The sequence below is a fragment of the Glandiceps talaboti genome, chromosome 5, assembly GCF_964340395.1.
Source record: "Glandiceps talaboti chromosome 5, keGlaTala1.1, whole genome shotgun sequence".
NCBI lineage: Eukaryota > Metazoa > Hemichordata > Enteropneusta > Spengelidae > Glandiceps > Glandiceps talaboti.
Genome location: NC_135553.1, coordinates 13110181 through 13132437, shown reverse-complemented (window position 1 = coordinate 13132437; position 22257 = coordinate 13110181). Strand labels below are relative to the sequence as shown.

Below are 22257 nucleotides of genomic sequence, written 5' to 3'. Positions count from 1 at the left end.
GCCACCTTGAATATCCTGAATGTTGCATCATGGGAAATGTGATGATAAATATGAATCAATCGATAATGTTAATAATGATCTTGTTACATTGCTTGTAACCACAAATAATCTAGTCATGGATACCCTGCCCACTGTAGGAGGTTTATTCTATCGATAGCTCCAGATTAGTATTAAAACGACTATACATAATCCCATAGTCATTTGCGTCTGAGCAAGCTCAGTCTGGAGTGCAAGTTGTGTGTTTTTTGGGTGAAACAATAATTTGGATCATTAACAGTACCAACCAAGTCCTTGTTTATTACTCAACAAATCGAGAGAGAGAAAAACGTGTAAAGAATTAGTGTTCTTGTATGAACAATGACAAGTATTTTACACAATTTCTTCTTCTTTTTAAAATTTTTTTTCTCAATTCATTCAGTTAAAAACTTGGACTTGGTCTATGCTTTTTCTCTCTCAACTTTTGTCAAGTAGAGAACCAAGACAAAACCTTTTTAAAAGATAAATAGTCACAATTAAATATCCAAAGTGTCATCTGGCCACTTTAATATTGTGAGGTGAAATGTCAATTTCACAATTTCAAATAAGCATATATTGAAACATAGTTAACGATCATGAAATGTACATGTTAATCTGGATGGCACTTAATCTATCAAAATATGCTTCAGGTCAGTCAGTAGCAGTCCCAACATTTCAGAACATATTTGTTCAAATATTAGTTACCTTATTTATACCATATTTGCTATTTGCAAATCTGTTTTGCAGAAATCCATGCATTAATATGTTAACCACATGAGATGAAATTATCTTATAAGTTCCTTGATCGCTTGCACATACTAGTAAGTAGTATGCTCATAGATATAATATGTACAGGATTGTCAACAGTTTCAGATTTAAGATATTTGTCTTAAAAATTGACATCAATTGCAACATGTGCATCCGTGTAAGACAATAATACCTGCAAGTTGGTATGAGTACGATCAAAATTTATTTTCGTAAACTCACCCTGACACGTCAAATGCTGTCTCAGAGAGTCTTCAGTAATTACAATAGGGTGTTATATTAGAATTAAGGGAGGGGGGGGGGTCATTTTTTACAAGTTGGTTCTTTAGGGCGGACCATATTTTAGAAAATGGAATTATGAGATAGTGGGTCACATTTTACTCTTTAAATTATCTAACTTTGCATGATTTTGTGGTCTTGGCATTCCATCGCTGCCTCAAATCCCATTGCTGCCCCATCCAGGCACTGCCACCATTGCATTGTAATATCAAAACATACCAGTGTCATCGCTGCTGACAATTATGCAGCGAATCAGTGGTTAGTTTGGATGTGAGGAGAGGATTTGGCCTCGTGAGAGTGAAGGGGGAACAGTTTGCTAAGAATATCGGAAATGATGAGGTGGTGGGGAGATGTTGACCTTGGTTTTGACAATGTCGATACTGCTTCATACACTCTTTTGAATGTCTGATCTTTGACTAGGCCAACTAAATCCAAACACGTATTAATTAACATATACAATCCATGTACACAAATTCACTGGGGTGGTAGTCGAGGAAAAACTCATCAATGTGGTGACATCAGTGGAATAAAGTCAATGCCATTGATTCTGACCCTTTTCAAACAACATTAATTTTGAAACAGTCTTTTAAGATATTTTAACAGGGGGTCCTAATGTAAAAAATGGAAGAGGGCCACTTGTTAAAAACGAAATCCGTGATCATATTTTATGGATTACACCTTTCTTGATTTCCGCCCGCCCTCCTCGTTGTAATTACTGAAGGCCCCCTTAAAACACATAGTGTGCACTACAGCACACAGAAAACAAAGCACCTCGTAATTGGAAGGAGTTTTGTTCGCTGCAAACTATATGAACGCTGTGGTATCGCGAAAGATTTAAGTAGATACTAACTGTTGAAAGAAAATAGTGTTATATAAGGGGCAAGATATAAGTGGCAAGATGTAAGATTTTTGTAATTTACGCCTTACACATGCACAACATGAATACATTGAGTGTGATTGTTTGTCGTTGGAAAATCTGTTTTCACCCTCAAAAATATCGATAGGACGTATACATTATTGACAAATCGAGCTAAGAACAAACTCAATATTTCATTATTGATTGGTTATCGATACGCAAAGATTCAGCTGCAGCTGGAGTAATCCCCAATTTTCGATATTATACGGAGTTCATCTATTATGCAGTTTCCTTGCGGTTAAATCTTCTTTTGCCGACGACGCATGTCATACATTCACGTGTGGGCACATGGTGATATTATTAAAATGTTGAGATTCAAATAACATTCACCTGTACAACAGTTTATATATGAGTTTCATTCTTATGTCGCCAAGTAGAGTGCCCAATCACCTTGGAGAGCATATCATACAGAAAATGAAAGAAGACGAGTATGATATTACATTATGGATTTACGCTAGAAGGATCTTCAGACGTAATATTGCAGTCGTTCACTGCTGCTTTACGTCTCAGACTATTGACGCGATCTGAGTCTATCTATGTACAGTACTTAGGTGTGTTCATTTACTGAGCGCAGTGTCTTTCTTCCTATGATCAAGTTTAAATGAAGACTTGTAGTTGTTCCAGTGAATACATTTGGCACCTAAAAGACAGCAAAACCAATTACGATATGCAACTATCAGTCCTCAAGCAGGCTTCCTCATACTCAAATGTTACCAAACGATGTCAACTATGTCTCTGGGGAAAATATTTTATGATAACCGCCGATAAATCAACAACCTTAAATAGCAGATCTGAGTTTATCAGCAAAAGCCGGCACGCTAAAAAGTTCTTTCTTAATAATACGTAACATTTGTTTACATACAAGCTTGTGTACACACAGCCATCAATGAACACACCCAAGTACTGTACATAAATATATATATATATATATATATATATATATATATATATATATATATATATATATAAATCTAAATGGGTCAGATTTCTGTTGCAGAATCATTATTCTCAATCGATCTCCTATTTGTCTATAAAAAGAAAATTAGGTATTTAAAAGAACATAGTATTTATTTATTCATTATTAATATGTTTCTTTGTTTTGGGGTGAAAATTATCATTGGGTTAATCTTTCATTTCAATTGTCTAATGTATAATTGGACAGTTTAACAAGAACTCGGCAACAATGCTTGTAAGTAGGTATGGTCCTTGTTTAGAATTGCACCTGGTTTGAAATTTCCCCAAGGCTAATAACCATGATTGGTTAATTCCGCTCTTTGGACTCTTTCAACGCCCTGACTCATAATGGATGAACACTACTGATTTGGCAATCATGAACGTTCTGCTATATCTTAAAGTAGACTAGTATAAAGTAGATTGTGGAGTCATATAATGGGCGAATGGTTAGAGTGGCCGGCTCAGAATCTGCAGGTTCGAAACCCATTTGTTTCTGAGCGGCTAAAGTCCTTGGGCAAGATTTGAACCACGACTGTGGACGGACATGTGCCTCAGTCAACCCAGCTGTATAACTGGGGACATGGTAGGATAGAGGTTGCAATGTGAATGCTTTAATCATATGCGTTTATAAAAGACTGAAATTGATTGTATGCTCCCCAGGGAGTTGAGGAAGTATAAATGACCGTTGTGTCGCTATAGATCCGTGCCAGGGGTAATAATTGCAAAGTGCTTTGAACACAGAGTGGTAAAGCGCTATATAAAAACCCAGTATCATTATTATTACTATTATTAAGATTATTTGGGTGGGGAACATTTTGACTACATTTTGGTCAACATTGTTACGCTGTATTGGAGGTAGTCATATCGTTATATCGTAGATATAAATAAAGAACAAGATCACTTCTCAAAATATAGATTTGTTGATCAATCCAGTTTGCTTCCTAATGTGATAATGACATAGTGATACGCTTTTGTTTATAAAAAATATAAGAATATTGACCCAAAATGTCTTCATCGTGTGCATATATCTTTACACAATCTGAGTTAAAACCACTCAATGGCAACTTGATATCTGCAGTTTTCAAAAAACGAAGAAGAAGAAAGGCGTGGCGTCCCAGAGAACTCATTGAACAATATATATCGTGTGTATACATCGATTTGGATGACGCTTGAGAGTAAAGAAACGGCCTGAAACCTCCGAGGCACAGTTAATGTTTCAGGAAGGGTGCATTTATTTGATGAATTTTCGCATGCGTTGTTACAGATAAGAGTTTCACATACAGCTAATGGCGATTTGATCGAATAATGGATGTCGTTTTAATATATATCTCATACAAGCGGAATCGGAGCTGAACAATTGAATTGAAACCATTGGTAACCGAAGAAAGATTGCAGTCCTAGATAGGTTAGATGAATTCCAATCATAGGCCTAAGGCAATTTTACATGCACGTCTAGCCGTGTGTAACACTGTCACCGACCATTTTATCAAAGCCCTCAGTAACGGTCACACTCTTTTGAATACAACCAATGGCAAGTAAACGACCCAGATATATAAATTTCATCTCTAATCATAACACATGCAGCCGTGCCTGGACTGACTTCACCGACAACCTAATTGGCCTATGAATGTCAGCCAGCCGCAAACTGTGCCTCACGCACGCACACGCACACACACACACACACACACACACACACACACACACACAGATACGTACATATAACATGTCACTATATTATTCATATGACATTTACGCCTCAACATCATTATATAAATTAAAAAAATATAAAGTAACCCTGAGTTTTTCTTTTTAGAAGTGAAGTTCGTGTAAGTTGTTACGCAACAGAGAATCGACAATTAATTATCGATTACTTTCGTCAAAATAAAAGGCATGGTTACGTTCACATCAAATTGCATAAGCGACAAATGTAAATAAAAACAGTACTCTAAATCATGTCAGCAACAAACTTAAATAATAATAATATAAAATCTGCGTATCAATGGTTGAATTATCATTAATTTGTACTACGGTTAGGACAGTTTTTTTTTTTTTACTTTTAATATATATATGTTTATGGTGAGATTTTAAGTGGCAGATCAGCTTAGCAGAGATTGATAATTAATATGAAATGATTAATAGAATTACCATAAGACACAATTCATACTACATTGAAATAAGGGGATTAAAAAAAACATAGTTAAAGTTTCATATTGGTATTTGGTAGCTAACAGTTTTCTCATTACTTTCTGTAGCTTCATCATTTTTTTTTTAAATTTTAAGTTATGCTGTATTGTATTATCCGTCACGATAGGTGAAAGTATCGTCAGGTGCAGGTAGGAACAGAATTTTGCGTCAACATTTACGTTTGACAACAACCGGTGAAACTACATAAAATGGCGATGCAAATATTGATATAATGTTAGCAAGCAAGCTCATGACGGTCAAAATTATGAGGCAAACTGTTCAGGCAATTTCCTCTGTGAACAACTAGTAAATACACAGTGAAGAATTAGCAGAATTTCGACGTAAAACATTTTACATGATTGAAATATCTTGAATGTCGTGAAACTGCACATCTAACGGGGAGCTAAAATTGAAACAAGAGTAGTGAGAATAAAATTTACAATCGACTTTGAAAGATTCTGATGAGGGCCAATGAACCAGTTCCTGAGAACTAATCAAGGTTTTTGGACCAGACATACATGCGTATTAAGTCACGTTTGGTGTACAGGTTATAACAGCAAATTGGAGACTCATTGTTGATGCATCTTTTCTATGCTTGCAATCGGTGATCTTTCATGACTGTAGCTATTCCGAGATTCATGGTAATTGTTCACTACTAATAGTGTCTGAAGCATACTTTCAATAAGTACATGTATGTAATAATTCTCAATATGGACTAAATATTTAAGGGCAAAGTATGTTCATGTGTTGATTACGTTCCTTTACTTAGAATTATAGATGTACATGTGCTAGTGTGTATTATCTGCTCCCCTCCCATATATATATATATATATATATATATATATATATATATATATATATATATATATATATATATATATATATATATATATATATGTATATATATATATATGTATATATATATAATTTATATATATAATTTATATATATGTATGTGTGTGTGTATGTGTGTGTACGTATGTGTGTGTGTGTCAGCCTTGTTATATATACTTGCTATTAAACGAATATTTTGCTAGTTTGCTAGTGTTTTTAAGTTTCACGAGTTGACTCTGGAACATTTTTATACCGTTTTGGTAGATATACTTGACTTACTTTCAACATTGTACATCCTGTACAGTATTGAATCACCTCAGGGTAAACTATTTATATATGTAGATGTACTCAAAATCATGTACAACAGATTCAATCAAACTGATATTTTGGTCCGCATCGTAAAACAAGCTGCCCCAACGCGATCACGAATTTACAACCCGTTACTCTACTACTTAACACCAATATATAACTGACATGTACAATTATATATCTAACTATTGATAATGTAACAATTTTCAGTGAATATATTGTTAGTTTGCAGATTGAAAAAAAATACTAATTATATATTATTACCCAAATATTTGTCTTCGTACAGCCGAGGAAAAGTCGAGTGACCTAAGAGGTATTTCACTACAAAGACACTAACTTGTTCTTGAATGTGCGGGGTATAAAACCAGTAACAGTAGATTTAACTAGTTAAGGAAATGTTTTTAACATTCAAGATATCCCTTCAAAACATGCATGTATCAAGTAGTATATATTTTGTGTCTTTTTCCGACATATCTCACTTTGTAAACTTCACCTTGTTCATGTCTTAGGTGGGTATTTATGTCAAAGACAAAGTAGCCGTTGATGGAGTCACGTGGTTGGGCAACACAAAGACCAAACCTGAAAACCTTACACCTCATAGGACAATAAGGGTAACGACAATTTTTGAGGAGTCCTTCGTGAGGAGTATCCCGACAACAGAGGGCGAGTGTCACGTTGGGTCAAAGTGCAAACTCAAAAACAACGCAACAGGGTAAGTCTTTCGTCCTCTACACATCAGAGTTGATGTTTATCTTACCGGCTACATCGTCACTCTTATGCCGAATCGCCATTAAATATTCACGACAACAGGGCCCTTAAAGCTAGTAATGTGTGAGTTGGGTATTAAATTTCTTTGTGTGTGGGTGGACTGTTGTGTAAATGATATACGCCCCAAAAACTTTTTCTTGCTTTTGGCGTCATTTTGCGTTTCTCCATGAAGGGTAAAAACGTACTTGCACCTAAAGCATGATGACGCAAGTTATTGCGTTATCAACGGCATGTCCCAGTCACGTTGAAATACAAGCAAAGTGGAAATGCTCGAGGCGCAATATTGCGTATGCACGATCGTGATTCTCCGATCCCCTGAAGGCGAGGGAGCACAGCTGTGCGACCACTAATACGTTCCATTTGATCACTTCAATGCCATGTTTCGTATTCAGCGGTTTAAATAACCATATCAGATCGGAGATAAAAACGACCTCTTGTACGAATATCAACTCGATGCTAGTGTTACCTTTCTTCCATTTTAATAAATCAGTGAGCGCCGCTTTTTTGAAAGAGATAAGACTGTTAATTTCATACATTTCCACCGAAATTGCTTGTTATTTCTGTGCAATATTCTTTTGAAGTAGCGAAACGATAATCGCGCAACGAAAAATTGAAAATGATTACAAACTGAAAACCAACCCGCGGCGTATTCTACATTTCATCATGATAAAATAAGACATGGGGAGATTTTTGTAGAAAATTAGCTCGACCTTTCCAAGCTCCAGATACAGGCATCTTCGAAATTATTACTTGATTTCAACGCACGCGGCGCAGCCGACGCGTTGCCGTCTTCCTTACAACATAACGATTCGCTTGGCATCCTTATTTGATATAATAATAAACTGTACACACGTGTACATAAATGCCTAGCTAAAATGAGCTTCCTAGAATCTAATATCACACTGGGGGAATTGTTCTTGATAGTATATGAAAATCAATGTAAAGTAAATTTTTGCGTTGAATTTTAAAGAATTGTATTAATCCTTGTATTCACGATTCCTGTATGTGCGTGTTCTAGTCGGCATAATTCATTCACTCTATTCTAGGGAAGAAATTGATACAGAATGAGATGTTATGCTATCACAATATATCAACGACGGTGGCGCTAGTAGAATGCGTGACTAACTTTGCAACTGCAGCTGTACGTGGAAGTTTTATTTTGCCTGTTTATCGATAAAAAAAATAAGACCCGGTTTATTCTTTCATTATATTGGTCCATGGTTTCCCATATGCTAAAGTTTTCGCACTATATATGCTATGCCAAGCATCATACCGCCACATTTATACTAGCATTCCTACGTAACAATGTTACTTGACAAAACCTTTTATTATATACATGTATATTGTACAATATTGTGTATGCAGTATCTGTGCCTGTCTGTCTGTCTGTCTGTCTGTCTGTCTGTCTGTCTGTCTGTCTGTCTGTATGTCTCTGTCTGTCTGTCTATCTGTATGTATGTATGTATGTATGTATGTATGTATGTATGTATGTATGTATGTATGTATGTATACATGCATGCATGTATGTATGTATGTATGCATGTATGTATGTATGTATGCATGTATGTATGTATGTATGTATGTATGTATGTCTTTCTCTGTCACTATCTCTGTGTGTCTCTGTTTGTCTCTCCGTGTCTGTGTCTGTCTGTGTCTGTCTGTCTGTCTGTCTGTCTGTCTGTCTGTCTCTGTCTCGTTGTCTATATATTTCTGACTGTCTCTGTCTCTCTATTTGTCTCCGTCTCTGTCTCCATCTCTCTGTCTCTCTCTCTCTCCCTCTCTCTCTCTCTCTCTCTCTCTCTCTCTCTCTCTCTCTCACTCATCAAACCCTTTGAGCTAATTGTGATCTTCACAATACAATTGTAAAGTTTCATTCTTATAGAGTCTCTACTTGGTCATTTATGCTTGTCAGATATCATTAATCATCAAATAATCATTATTACGATTGATTGATGACAATTTAACTCTAAATGTCGGAATCATTGTGTCACTGAGGTCATTAAAACATCCCAATGGAACTGTTCTACATTGTCTTCCATGGTAGCTATGCAAATGACTTCGATAACGTTAACGTCATCAATTGAAATGGCGATAGCCACAGGTATAAGCCAAAGTCATTATAACATTAAAAGCTACATTTCAGTTCAAGTTGTACAGGCATCGCACTGAATAATTCACCTTTGATATCTTGCTGTACGTTTGGTGGTCATTTCTTCATTTTTTTCTTACCTTCAAGAGTTGAATACAATCATGCAAAAGTCTATCAAGCGTCTACTCCACATTATTTTAGTGAGCTTTGATCTTCAGTGCCCGCCATCTTCAAGTCAAATGATCGAAAAGTATCTTTCAATCATATAACTCAAGAAATGAAATATGGAATATGCTCTTTTCAATATAAACACACTCACAATGTCAGACGGACAGCAACATATTGAACACAGAAACATGATATATACAATGACTGCAGGGATTTAAATGTATTGTGTCAGAGTTTCACATATTAGCTTGATTTATTATCTAAGCCGTAGAGTGTACCACTATATGTACTGTCATATATAAGGTTGCCATCGTCGTAAAAATACTGGCCTAATTACGGAACCGTCAAATTTGAAGACATACCGTCAAAAGAGATGATATTTCAATACGTCAGAGGGTACAAAAGTATACTGGTTTGCACGCATACTGATGAGACTGTGAGATTGAATCTTTCGCGAGAGACGTGTATACTTTTATTTCCGTCTGTCTTTGACTGTGGACAATTATTTAAATATTCGTGCATTCATCTTTCGAATAAATATGACAGTAACGAAAGCTGAATAATGTTCGCTAAACTTCACGTATATCAGTGCCGTATACTCCATAATTCCCCTAAAATGACTGCGCGCGAAGAGATTATTGGGTTTAGATGCATACTTTTAAGATATTATATGAGTTTGTGCTTGGTTTCCAATATCAAAAGCGCAATGTGATATATTCAAAAATGAAAATAATGTATTTATTCAACTTGAAATGAGAACGTGGGAGCTAAATTGAATTCGAGAAATCCATCAGTATCGTGTAAGGTTCTACTGGTTCTCAAGATTTCTTGTCAGACTGTTGCCTAAAATGTTTTAGAATGGTCCAGGTTTAATAAACCATTCGATATAAGTCTAGTCTCTGCTTTCCAGTCCACTGGTGATGTTTTTAAACAAAATTCTCACAGATATTAACAGATCATCTAAAGATAATTTGAAAGAAGAAGAATATCAACGCTGTTTTCACTGCAATAGAGGTAGTATTTCCTTTAATTTGGAATTAAATAGCACTATCAATAAATTTAAAACAATCAGTAAATTACTGTTTATCTGACGTGGGCCTTGACGTGACATCAACGTCTGCGTGCGAAAAAGAGACGATATTTAAGACCACGCACAGTTACCATGGTGATGCCCAATCACGGTTACGCAGAGGACATAAATTTCCTCTCGTGTTTTATTTATACATGCATAAAATTATATATAGACAGTGATGAGAATTGGTGGTAAATTAAACATAATAAACAACAGACATTATTAAAAACGTTTTTTAGTAAATAGCAGTTTGCCACCACATGGTGGCGATGTTTGTCAAAGACAGGTTATCTCGGCTACGCGTAACAAAGCACAATGACACAGCTCTCCGGCCTGACACACACTTTCTCCGCAGTCACGTGCACGTTTGCGTACCTGTACAAGTGCCAAAATGAAATTTGCCTCCGTGCATTTATTAGAATGATTCTAATTTAATCTAAGATTCGGAGTCTATCACTTGTTTTATCTCTTGTGTTTAGTTTTGTTTTGTTATTTGTGTTTTGTTGTTTTTAGTTTTCGACTTTGGTTTGGATTCTCAGTGATTTCGCTTATGAGAGCTTTCTCCATTACGTGAAATATAGTTATGGGGAAAATAGTTATTTACAAAACAAAATTAATATTATTGCCTAAAGTTTTTGTTTTTTTGTTTTCACATTTCAGGGAATATTATTATGAATGCTGTGTAGGTGTCTGCATCGACATCTTAACGCAACTGTCAAATGATTTACAATTCAATTTCGAATTGCACGTCGTCGAAGACAATAGATTCGGAGCGCCACACGATGAGAATAATGAAAATTGGGATGGTTTGATCGGGGATATATTGGAAGGAAGAGCGGACGCTGCAATCGCATCTATGCAAGCTACACAAAATCGAGCTCAGGTCGTTGACCTCTCTGTGGCGTTCATGGAAACGGGAATCAGTGTGATGGTGAAAAAGTCGGAAGGCCAAGTTCCATCAGATGCATTTCTGGGTAAGGGTCTTCTCAAGTTATCAACGATTAAATCTCTTCTGGAAATCACAAGAGGGTAAGACTTGCCTGTACAGAGCGCAAACGATAGGGTACACATCTCTTGATATCCCATGCTCAGCAAATTAGCAGTTATACTATCCTTAAAAAAATTAGACCACTATTAGCAAATAGTCTGAGATTAATCATAACACTACAGAATTTCAGGTTGGCACTCTATGATTGATACTAATAACGCAACGTCATGATCTCAAACCTATTTTGAATTATTGGGTGTGACAACCCCGAATATTTCCTATGAATTCAAACGCAACAAGTTTATTCAAACATGCATTTTTGTATTAATATGTTAACTTTGGGGTGTACTACTGTCAAATGTCTTGAAAACAAAGTGGTAAACTCCGTTTCTTTTATTAACACTAAAGGATAAGGATTTCATGTGATAAGAATGTTTATTTTCATGGAAATGGGTCCACGAGGGTCATTCTACCTAAGTTAATATGTCGTGAAAACAAACAAACTCACACACAAACAAACAAACAAACAAACAAACAAATAAACAAACACACAAACAGACAAACAAACACGCACACACACACAAGCAAACAAACAGACAGACAGAGACAGACAAACGAACGAACGAGCGAATGGATGAACGAACGAACGAACGAACGAACGAACGAACGAAGAACAAATATAGACCTGGAGCATAACTCGCCTTCCATCACACTTAGCGGTGACCTCGGGACAATAAACCTTCTAGGTCAAATCCCCGAGTCTACATGTCTATGTGTTATAAACAATGTCAAGAACTGTATTCTATTAAACCAAGAAGTAAAAAGCTTTTCACCCGTTGGAAGGAAATAAAATAATTGATGATCATGGACAATGAAATTATAGGCAGGCAATTTGAAATAATTTCACTTCTGATTCAAAATTTCAGCGCCGTTTGACTATGGTGTGTGGCTTTTTCTAACGTTGTTTACCGTTAACTTGGTGGCGATTGTTATATTTATGTTCGAATGTCTGAGTCCTGGAGGTTACGACAGAAACATCTGGGAACCAAGACGTAAGTAATTATACAGCCCGTTTCAAGATACCATACACCAGCTAAGCTTGATAAAACCGTACAGAAACCAATAAAAAGCCTATACATTTATTGAAATAAACCATTTCAACACACTGCAATCAGACGCGGGTCTACGCGACTAATGCGGGCGCCAATGTTTTGACGTCTGCAGTTGATGTATGTCTGGTGACACATATTAGCTGACACAATTTCACAAGAAACTGTATTCATTCATTCTTAACCATCTTCAAGTTAAAGTTTAGCAGGTGCAGTTTGTTATTGGTTTCTTCCTGGTTGGAACAAATAGCTGGGAGCCTATGAACTGTAACTTGAAACTGACTGTACATGATGCGTTGAAACAAAAATTTGGTATATCCGACAAAGTCTTACCGACATTATTGCATTTTACAGTTTGACTCGAGAAATATCTTACTAAAACAGCTGAATATTATCGTCTATCGTATATCCACACAAATTAAATGGAAACGTATACATTCATTTGCAAATATTGAAATTTAATGAACTGTAGCGGCGTCCAATCAAATTTCCATAATATTTAGCCTGGAGTTGAACTGTGGCTCCTACCTCATGTCTCATATCATCAATATATTTCATCCCTACAGCTTCAAGATTTACTCTGGGAAGCTCTTTCTGGATCGTCTGGGCATTACTTTTCAACAATACTGTGCCACTGAAACCTCCTAAAAGTTATACTGCCAAATTTATGACAAACATGTGGGGTTGTTTCTGCTTAATATTTATCGCTATGTATACTGCAAATCTAGTTGCACATCTTATTCAAGAGAAATCTCACGATAAAATTTCAGGATTCAATGATAAAAAGGTAAATTAGTTTATCTACATAACATGTATATGTCTGTCTGTCTGTCTGTCTGTCTGTCTGTCTGTCTGTCTGTCTGTCTGTATGTATGTATGTATGTGTGTATGTGTGTGTGCGTGCGTGTGTGTGCGTGCGTGCATGTGTTTGTATGTATGTATGTATGTATGTATGTATGTATGTATGTATGTATGTATGTGTGTATGTATGTGTGTGTGTATGTGTGTATGTATGTATGTATGTATGTATGTATGTATGTATGTATGTATGTATGTATGTATGTATATCTGCCTGCTTGCCTGTCTATTTTTAATGTATCTGTCTTAGATTTTATCAAAATGATTATAGATATCGAATTTTATCATGTAACATAATGTGTCATCTATCCTATACGTTGCAGATTCAATACCCACAGTCAGCAAATCCACAGCTGAAATATGCCACGGTCAAATCTACAAATATTGAACAGTATATTAAAAAAACCAACAAGAAGATGGATGCACACATGATGAATCTCAATAAGGAGAATGCATCAGAAGCTGTGGATGCACTCAAAACAGGGTAAGTAAGACACACATGTAGTTTTCATTTCTAAGAACATTACAGTATTGCATCGTTGTAAACCACGGCCTCTTTTACGGCACCTTCCAAAATGCGCCTTCTTTCGCATTGTCACGGATGAAATAACAACTCCGGTATGCGAGAATGTAGTATTAAGTTGTAGCCGACCTGTTGCCCGGTTATAAACATCTGATGTACCTTATAAATGAAACTGATACTTTGGTCAACAAAACTCAAACTCGCTCTCAATTAAAATGAAGGGGTCATTGGACATTTTTTTTAAAATGAAGATTATAATTCGTTTTAAATTACAGTCCAATATATGGCTGCCAAATGTGCCGAGTTCATTCTATTATATGGGAATATTAAAATTATTGTCAATTTCGGTGAAAACTAGAAGTTGAAGCCCCAGTTTTCTTATCTGTTCAAATACAGCAGGGCTACGCTTTCCGGGCGTGAGGCGAAGTAAAGTGTGGAGAGGGAAAATTGACCCCCACACCAGCTTCTACCTTAAGATCACTTCAACAGCTACGTGCAGAACCATAGTGAAATAGTTAAACAGTTGAAACGCACGAAATGTACGTGATAGCACGCCCTCAACATACAGAGATGATGAGATATCGTATGTCTTGAATTACTAGCATTAATGCTTTATTCATTCGAGAAAAATAGCATGTATTGTTACAGTAAATTACAACTATCAAGCAGGCAATAATTACCGAAAATAGTTTATGCGCATAATTTTTTAACACCCATCAAAGTTAAGGTCATCTTTATTTTCATAAACCTGACTTAAGTTTCCATTTATTGCTTTCAGTGAAATAGACGCCTTCATCTATGGAGCGGCTATGTTGCGCCACCAAGCGGCAAAGGATAAAGATTGTGATCTACGAGTTGTTGGCGAGACGGTAGCGCACTCTGGGTATGTCATGGCATTGACAAAGGGTTCACATTGGAGAGAACCAATAAACCAACAAATATTGAAATATATTGATACCGGTAAGTTGCTTTAGTATCAACCAAGCTGTCCAGAGTTGCCTCAGTAGGCCCAATAGGAATATGCCTACTGAGGCAGCTCAGCAAAGTTTGAGCGAAACGTCACGTACATATATTACAACATCTGTTGAATATGAAGATGTGAGGATGTGGGTGTTGAAAGGGCCTAACTCCAACTGTGTTGGTTTTTCACTTTTTCACTTCACTTTTTCACTTTTTCACTTTTTAAAAAATAATTTTAATTTTGTTCATGTGTGATTTCTGATGACCTCACAAAAGGTCAAAATTTACTCTGAACAATAACGTGGTAAAAACATGAATTAAAGTTGGCTCAGACTCAGATCTGAAGGGCCAAGTGAAAACATTTATTTTTTGAAAATGAGATATTCCTCAAACGCCCTGCTGACATTTCCAAATGTTTTGTTGTTTCTTTGCTGATCTCATCCAAAATTGTTATGAATGAAGACATATAATGTGGAAAAAATATGTGACTTAGGGTCTGCCGAAAAAACGTTTTTGATCGTTATCTCAAGATGACGTGTTTTTTTTGTAGTCAGGCAATTATGGATGTAACCCATTCATATGCAAATTAAATTTCGATAGTTCCACATTTCATATACATCAATGTTCTCAGATCACCTTTAATAACCATGTTGTGGAAAAAGTCAGTATTTAGATAAAACACTTGACCTATTTCTACATTCTAATACGCCACCATTTCACTGAGCGTATCACATGGCGTAGACACTGTTCTGTCATGGCAGTACTAGTATAATGACATTATTTGGGCAACATCACGTCGCTGATGGAACAACATGCTTACAAATGCTATATCACAAAGAACATTACTACACGGCATCACTCAACACAACATAACACAACACGACACGTGACGACACGACACGACACGTCACATCACGACACGTCACATCACATCACATCACATCACATCACGACACGATACGTCACGTTACGTTACGTCATATCACATCACATCACATCACATCACATCACGACAAGGCGCGGCACGACACGGCATGGTATGACACGGCATAGTATGATACGAAACGACTCGACAGGACACATGATATGACATGACACAGCGCGACAAACGACACTACACCACATAACAACATATACAATAACTTACAGCGTAGCATAATAGAACATATGACACAGAACAACATATCGCCATAAATAAAAGCACTATGAAAACATGAATAGTAGCAACACAAATAACAATCATGATCATTCTTTACATATGTCGATAAATAAATAAATACACTACTTCTTAACCACAGTTCAAAATACTCTGCCATGCAAATTGCAATGTTTCTAACGTTTGTGATAACACTTCGCAGGGTATCTTCAAAGCGTTGCGGACAAATGGATGACTAATGTATGTGACGACAAACGGGAAAACAAACGGCAACCTCTAGGGCTTGAACACTCGTCAGGTGTCTTCCTTTTGCTTCTTGGGGGTTGCATGGTTAGCGTTGTTGTATTCTTTGTGGAACATTTTTTCTACAAACGCCTCAGGGAAAGGTTTAAGAAGAGGGTGAAAAAGAAAGAGCTGGTCTCTTTGGTTGCACAGGTATGTGAACATAAAAATTGTACTTTTAATTCGGTGATATCGTCTTTTCCTAAATTATTAAGGGGACTTGTCGATATGACAGGCCTAGGGTAAATGCTGAACAATATTATAGTCCTTGCACCATCTCTCCTAATGCTTAGATTAGACTAGCTCTGTAAAAACAGATCTAGATAATTCTTCTCATTTTGTTTCTCTAGTTTGCAAACAGACAAATTGTATATGTGGCATGCCAGCAACAATTGTATGGAACGTCACACGTTTCCGTTGACCTACGTATGTACCAGTTTTATGTCGTCCCCCCGCCCTCAAATTTTTAAAAAAAAATACAAACGTGTGTTTGACGACATCTTTCAACACTAACAATTTGAAAGCTGACGTTAACTTGATAGTTGAAAATTATGGTTAACACGCTGGTAGCTCCAGATCGTTCTTTATAAAGTCTCTCTGTCTGTTTGTGTGTCTCTGTCTCTCTCTCTCTCTCTCTGTCTCTCTCTGTCTGTCTCTCTCTCTCTTTATTTTATATATATCGTTTTCCTTTTTTGTCAGGCAATGGCAGACAGAATGTATAGGCACCATAGTCTCCATTCGACCTGTGGTAATAGAAATTGCAGAAGGCTGCATGACGAGTTAGAAGAAGCTTTAAACAGAGTACATCAGTTAGAAGATCTACTTAACTGGCATTCGTAAGTAGTTGTACGCAGTCAAATATTCCCCTGGCTTCGATAGCCCGCCGCGAGGCGAGTGTGTTCAGGATTGTACCATTTAAGTTACGTACGTGTTTGACATATGTGTCGCTACATGAATATGTGTGCTGAGGGCAGCGAGGTCATCACTCGCTCTAGGAAGAGCGAACGACCTCCTAATCATAGGTCGTATGTAGCTCTATGCGTCGTCTTTCTATTTGCAACGATGACGATTCATTACAGAGTTACTATTTTTACTCATGGTCATGCATTTTTTCAAGGTAACAATGCTGGTACTTAAACGTCTGAAAAGGTGTGCTCATCAATACTAGCAGAAAACTTTTGCAATGTTACTGGGGTAAAATGACAACACCTCAAGCGTATCTGGGCGAAAATTATCGTTTAGCCTTGAAATTCGAATTCATCATCGTGGTTCATCGTCGTCGTAGTCGTCTGGATTTATATTGACTGACATTTTGAAGGTCCAAAGAACCGCGGTTCTTGTATTAAATCGACAGATAGATAGACCGAACTCAATATTTTAACATGTAGCGATGAGACTACAGTGAAAATTATAGTATCAAAACTAAAAACCTCCAAATATATTTAAGTTCGACGAACTGTGAACACAGCATGCAGGTATTGCACAGTCAATTTCACCCAACCTCGCCGAAGCATTCCGTGTCACACGCTTTTGTCATGGTTCATACAATATTGGTAGATTTAAAGACATCACCTCAGACAGACCAACTTACTTTGTTGTCACTGCAGTCATACTTCAAATACTTTTAGTGGTAACATTGTATTACAGTTAATTAAGTCCATTTGTTTTCATTTGTCCTGAGTTGGAGTGCCTGGGGTGTTATCCCTAACTACCAAATTGAATATTGTATGGAACTTGACACAAATACATTTGTGACACACAAACACAAACACACACACACACACACACACACACATACACACATACATACACACACACACACACACACACACACACACACACTCTCTCTCTCTCTCTCGCTCTCTCTCTCTCTCTCTCTCTCTGTTTCGGCATGTTTGGTGAAGTTGACTGTAAATGTCACGTGGTCGTATTCATAAACACTTAGACATTCAAGAATATTTAATTATATACCTAACATAACTTTGAAATAATCATCACAGTACAGACCTATCCACGAAAATTACGTCATAGTAAGACTATGTCTAGACATTCTGTATAAGTTGTGTAATGGATATATTGGGAAAAACGAAATTAATTAATTCATACTAAAGTGCTTTCAGTCGAACATCCTTTCAAAACACGGAGGTCATATACATCTCTTCAATTTGTATGTACAATCCAGCAAGAACAGAACACAGACTCGTAAATTGCTTGTCTACAGAGTAATGAGTTTTCTGTTGTCTGTTATCACAATATCTTGATTCCACTCCTCTGTCTCCACGTCTGTAAATCAACCGCCTAATAAGATAAATCTGAGATCGTATATCACAAGGACCATATCGAAGGATCAAAGTACTCTCTCATATTGTTAATATGTTGTACATCCATAACTTTCAGTCTTGAAATACACAACAATCAATTCACAGTGTATACGTGAATGCATCGTCGTAAAATCACATGCCCCTTTACGGCACCATCCGCAAGCGGGCGGGGGGGTATGGTTTGGCTCTCGAGAATGATATAATGTAGAAGTATGTTTAAGAAACATCGTGACCTTTAATAATGTTACAACGGAAATCGCGAAACTTGGAATAAAAACGTCGTCTTCCGGAGCGACAAAAATATTACCACATTGCTACATTTTATCGTCTGAATCAGACAAATGTGCCAGCGACATTGCTAAATCTTATCGTCTAACTTGACAAATAGCTAATTGACATGTCTACAATTTTTTTCCGGCATGACAATGATTGAAGTACAATCGTAACCTTTGTAACCACAATTGACTATCTCAAATTAAAAATGTCAGCATGGAGACGCCAGACGATTAAAGAAGCAATATTGGTATGATATTTGTTACGACAGATAATGAGTTTCTCTAGCCAGCCAACGTTTTGTTTCAGATTTGATTCATGTTTATCGTTATAGTCGTATCTAAGTTAGACCATTATAAATCAACAGAAACATTATGATACTTCAATACCATTTAGTTGGGCATCATATCATTCTTGGTATATGAATATGGAAATCTGCCTGACTCGACAACATTCTTACTATAAACATTGTTACAATTGCATTGCCTGGCATCATGCCAAATATCGTGCAAACATTTAATATTGCTCAATATTATTGCCTAGCTGGACAAAACAATATGAAGTAGATTTTGTTACGTTTGAATCGTTGACCTGCATGAAAAAGTATATATTGTTACAGTGTATACAAATGGTGATGATCTTACTAGTATAAAATAACTGTACATAGCTCAAACTCGAAGAAAATGTAGCAATTTGTCAATGCCAGACAATTAAAAGAATCAGTGTAAATAAGATATTTATAAAATTAGTACCACGTTCAGTTGGAAAGAACAAACAATTTTGGCTGATGATACTAGTTGTACAGATGCTGCTTGTCTCCGTTACCCTTGGTTGAAGGTGACTCTTCTCAGACAAGTGTGATCAATAAAACTTAACGCGATTATAATTTCCGCTGTAAAATAATCTCTGGTAAACCAGTCTGCACTTTCTTTCTACTAATCAAGTTTTCATTGTATTCGATGCTGTCGATATTTTCGTAATTTTGGTACATTGATTCGTCGACGTACACTGGAAGTCTTTCATGTCGGGGGGGGGGGGGGTCCTGACATGTAAAGTTCATGGGTTAACAAAAGTACTTTCAATGGGCCATTTTATACATTGCAGGTAACAAAACACAATAATAACCAATGTCTTCTCTTTTGTTCTGTCCTTTTCCTCCAATCTTTCTTCAGTAGGAACGGTCCCATGCCTTCGTCAGAGCTGGAACGTACCACAAGAGGCAGTATATATAGTCTTGAAGACATCAGTAGGAACATTAATTCATTTAGACAAAACCACGCGAGGAACAGTGTGAACATTGCAAACTTTAGTGACAGTGATGAGGAGAGTGAGGAGGTTGTTGACCGAGAAACGACAGTCTGATGAAGATGTTATCGCAATAAAATTGGTCTTCCCTTACAAATACAAACTATAAGACAATGTTGATTTTTAGAAAAAACTCAAAACAAAAATTTGCGATGCATTAGCAATTTATTTGGGTTTCTAGAAAACATATGCAAATATAAGGGGATTCAAGTTTCTTTTCCTCAATTGATTCTATTTCCACGTGTTATTTATCATTTTTCTTCAAATCTATTAATAATTTTCAGATTTTGTACCTATTTTGAAATCAAACGCTAAGGTGAAGAATGTAGCTTAGCTCGTAAGTTTTGTAACCGCCGCAAACGACATTGAAACAATGCATACGCTTGTGTTGACTATATTCTGTTGTGCTGCTAATGCTGTTTTGTTTTTCGCATCAACTAGTTCCTTCGATTTGTTATGTACAGTTGTAACTCCTCCTCAATTTGATGGCAGATATAGTACAAATGTCGACGATGTGCTAGAGGAGCGCAATCAATTCATGATGGCTGCTATTGCTCATGTGCGCATGTCACTAGCGTAAACAGTAGAACCGGAAGTGACGATGACTATGACGTTTCTAGAACCATGAACCTCCAGCATTCTTCTACCATATTGAAAGGAGACAGCACAAACACAGAGAAGATTCCAGCCACGTGTTTGAAGTATGTTACTTCTGGAAAACAAAGCTCCATCAAATCTTTGAGTTTTCTTTTCATTCATAGCAGGCAAAACAAAAAGACTATCTCTCTCGTCAAGGTCGATTGTCGGGGTGCTGGCGTGGTCTACAAGAAGACGATTAAGACAGATTGCACAGCAAATACAGCGATTGCCAGTTCTATCTAAACAAACGGAATCTGATATACAGTTATCCTCAGCTTGGAACTTGTTATGCCACATACCTCAAATTTGAAATTCAATATGCTGTTCTTTCTTATTTATTTTCATTGGACTGATGACTGAATTCAAGATACAGCCGCGTTTGAACTATACAATAAGTAATTAGCTGGAGATGGATTACTTCTGAGTGACCCAAGTTTTACAGTATTTAACAAACCAAGTACGTCACGAACGGAATCATGGAGATTATGTGACACGTGTGCGGAAGTATCGAAATGTTACTATTTCCATAGTGAATGTGTAAAAAACAATTAAAACGGTATTTTGAGAACAATGTTTATGTATTGAAGATATATAAGTAACTTACAAATACGATAAGATACGATATTGGCATTTATCAAGATTTAATACAAACTTCCCTTATAACATACTTAAAGAACAGACATGGAAAGTAAGAGGCGTTTCTTAGTATTTAATGCAATGCTGAGGAACAAGCAATAAAATGTCGCTTTAAAAACTCTGCCTTTTCAATGATCTTATTTTAGGTTTAGTACGGTTATCACTCCATGTATGGCTATATGATTGAATTTATGTACACTATGCTCATTATATTGGGATTTACAGTAAAACGTAGTCAGTTCCATATCCGTAATTACAGATAATTTGTGCAGGAACAATATGACGATATGACGTTGTCATTTTTGGCATGGAAGTAATGGCAGTCGTATATTATAGATGAAACATGAGACATGTTGATATTTTGTCGACACATGTGATGAGCCAGCATGGAATATAATAACAAGGATGTTTCAAAATCGATGTATTGCCGATACCTTACATAAGAAATCGTAAAACAGACATATGTAATATGATACCCTGACATTCACGTCATCATTAGTACCTACTATTTCTGCTTCCTTTTACCCGTTACAGAAAAAAAAACCATAATTGTACACTAGTTTTATATGTCAACGATCTTTGAACTGCTGAATCTTCCGTCTTCATCCAATCCAGCGCCATTATGAATACACTTTATTTTGCACTGAAAGCAGTCATTGTATCCTCTGGTGGAGACTACCACGATAACATGTTTAAATATACGAACAAGATTCTGCGACAAAACTACAAAGCATTTTACCAAAAGTGAATTCCGGGTTGTTTTTTTCAAAAGACATACTTTTTTAACAATGAAATATTAGGTCTTTTTTTTCTTGTTTTCATACATGTTATACTCACCTAGTATCATATGATTA

At 36.4% G+C, this 22257-nt stretch overlaps 1 protein-coding gene across 1 annotated transcript in view; it reads left to right on the top strand.

Moving 5' to 3' along the window:
- LOC144435372 (glutamate receptor ionotropic, NMDA 2B-like) overlaps positions 1-14805 on the top strand; it is a 48377-nt gene extending 33572 nt beyond the window's left edge. Inside the window, exons 3-8 of the mRNA XM_078123968.1 lie at positions 6766-6968; positions 11014-11327; positions 12268-12393; positions 13017-13237; positions 13632-13792; positions 14610-14805. Coding sequence (XP_077980094.1) covers positions 6766-6968; positions 11014-11327; positions 12268-12393; positions 13017-13237; positions 13632-13792; positions 14610-14805 — 1221 coding nt within the window. The remainder of the gene's footprint in view (positions 1-6765; positions 6969-11013; positions 11328-12267; positions 12394-13016; positions 13238-13631; positions 13793-14609) is intronic.
- The last annotated feature ends 7452 nt before the right edge of the window (positions 14806-22257 follow it).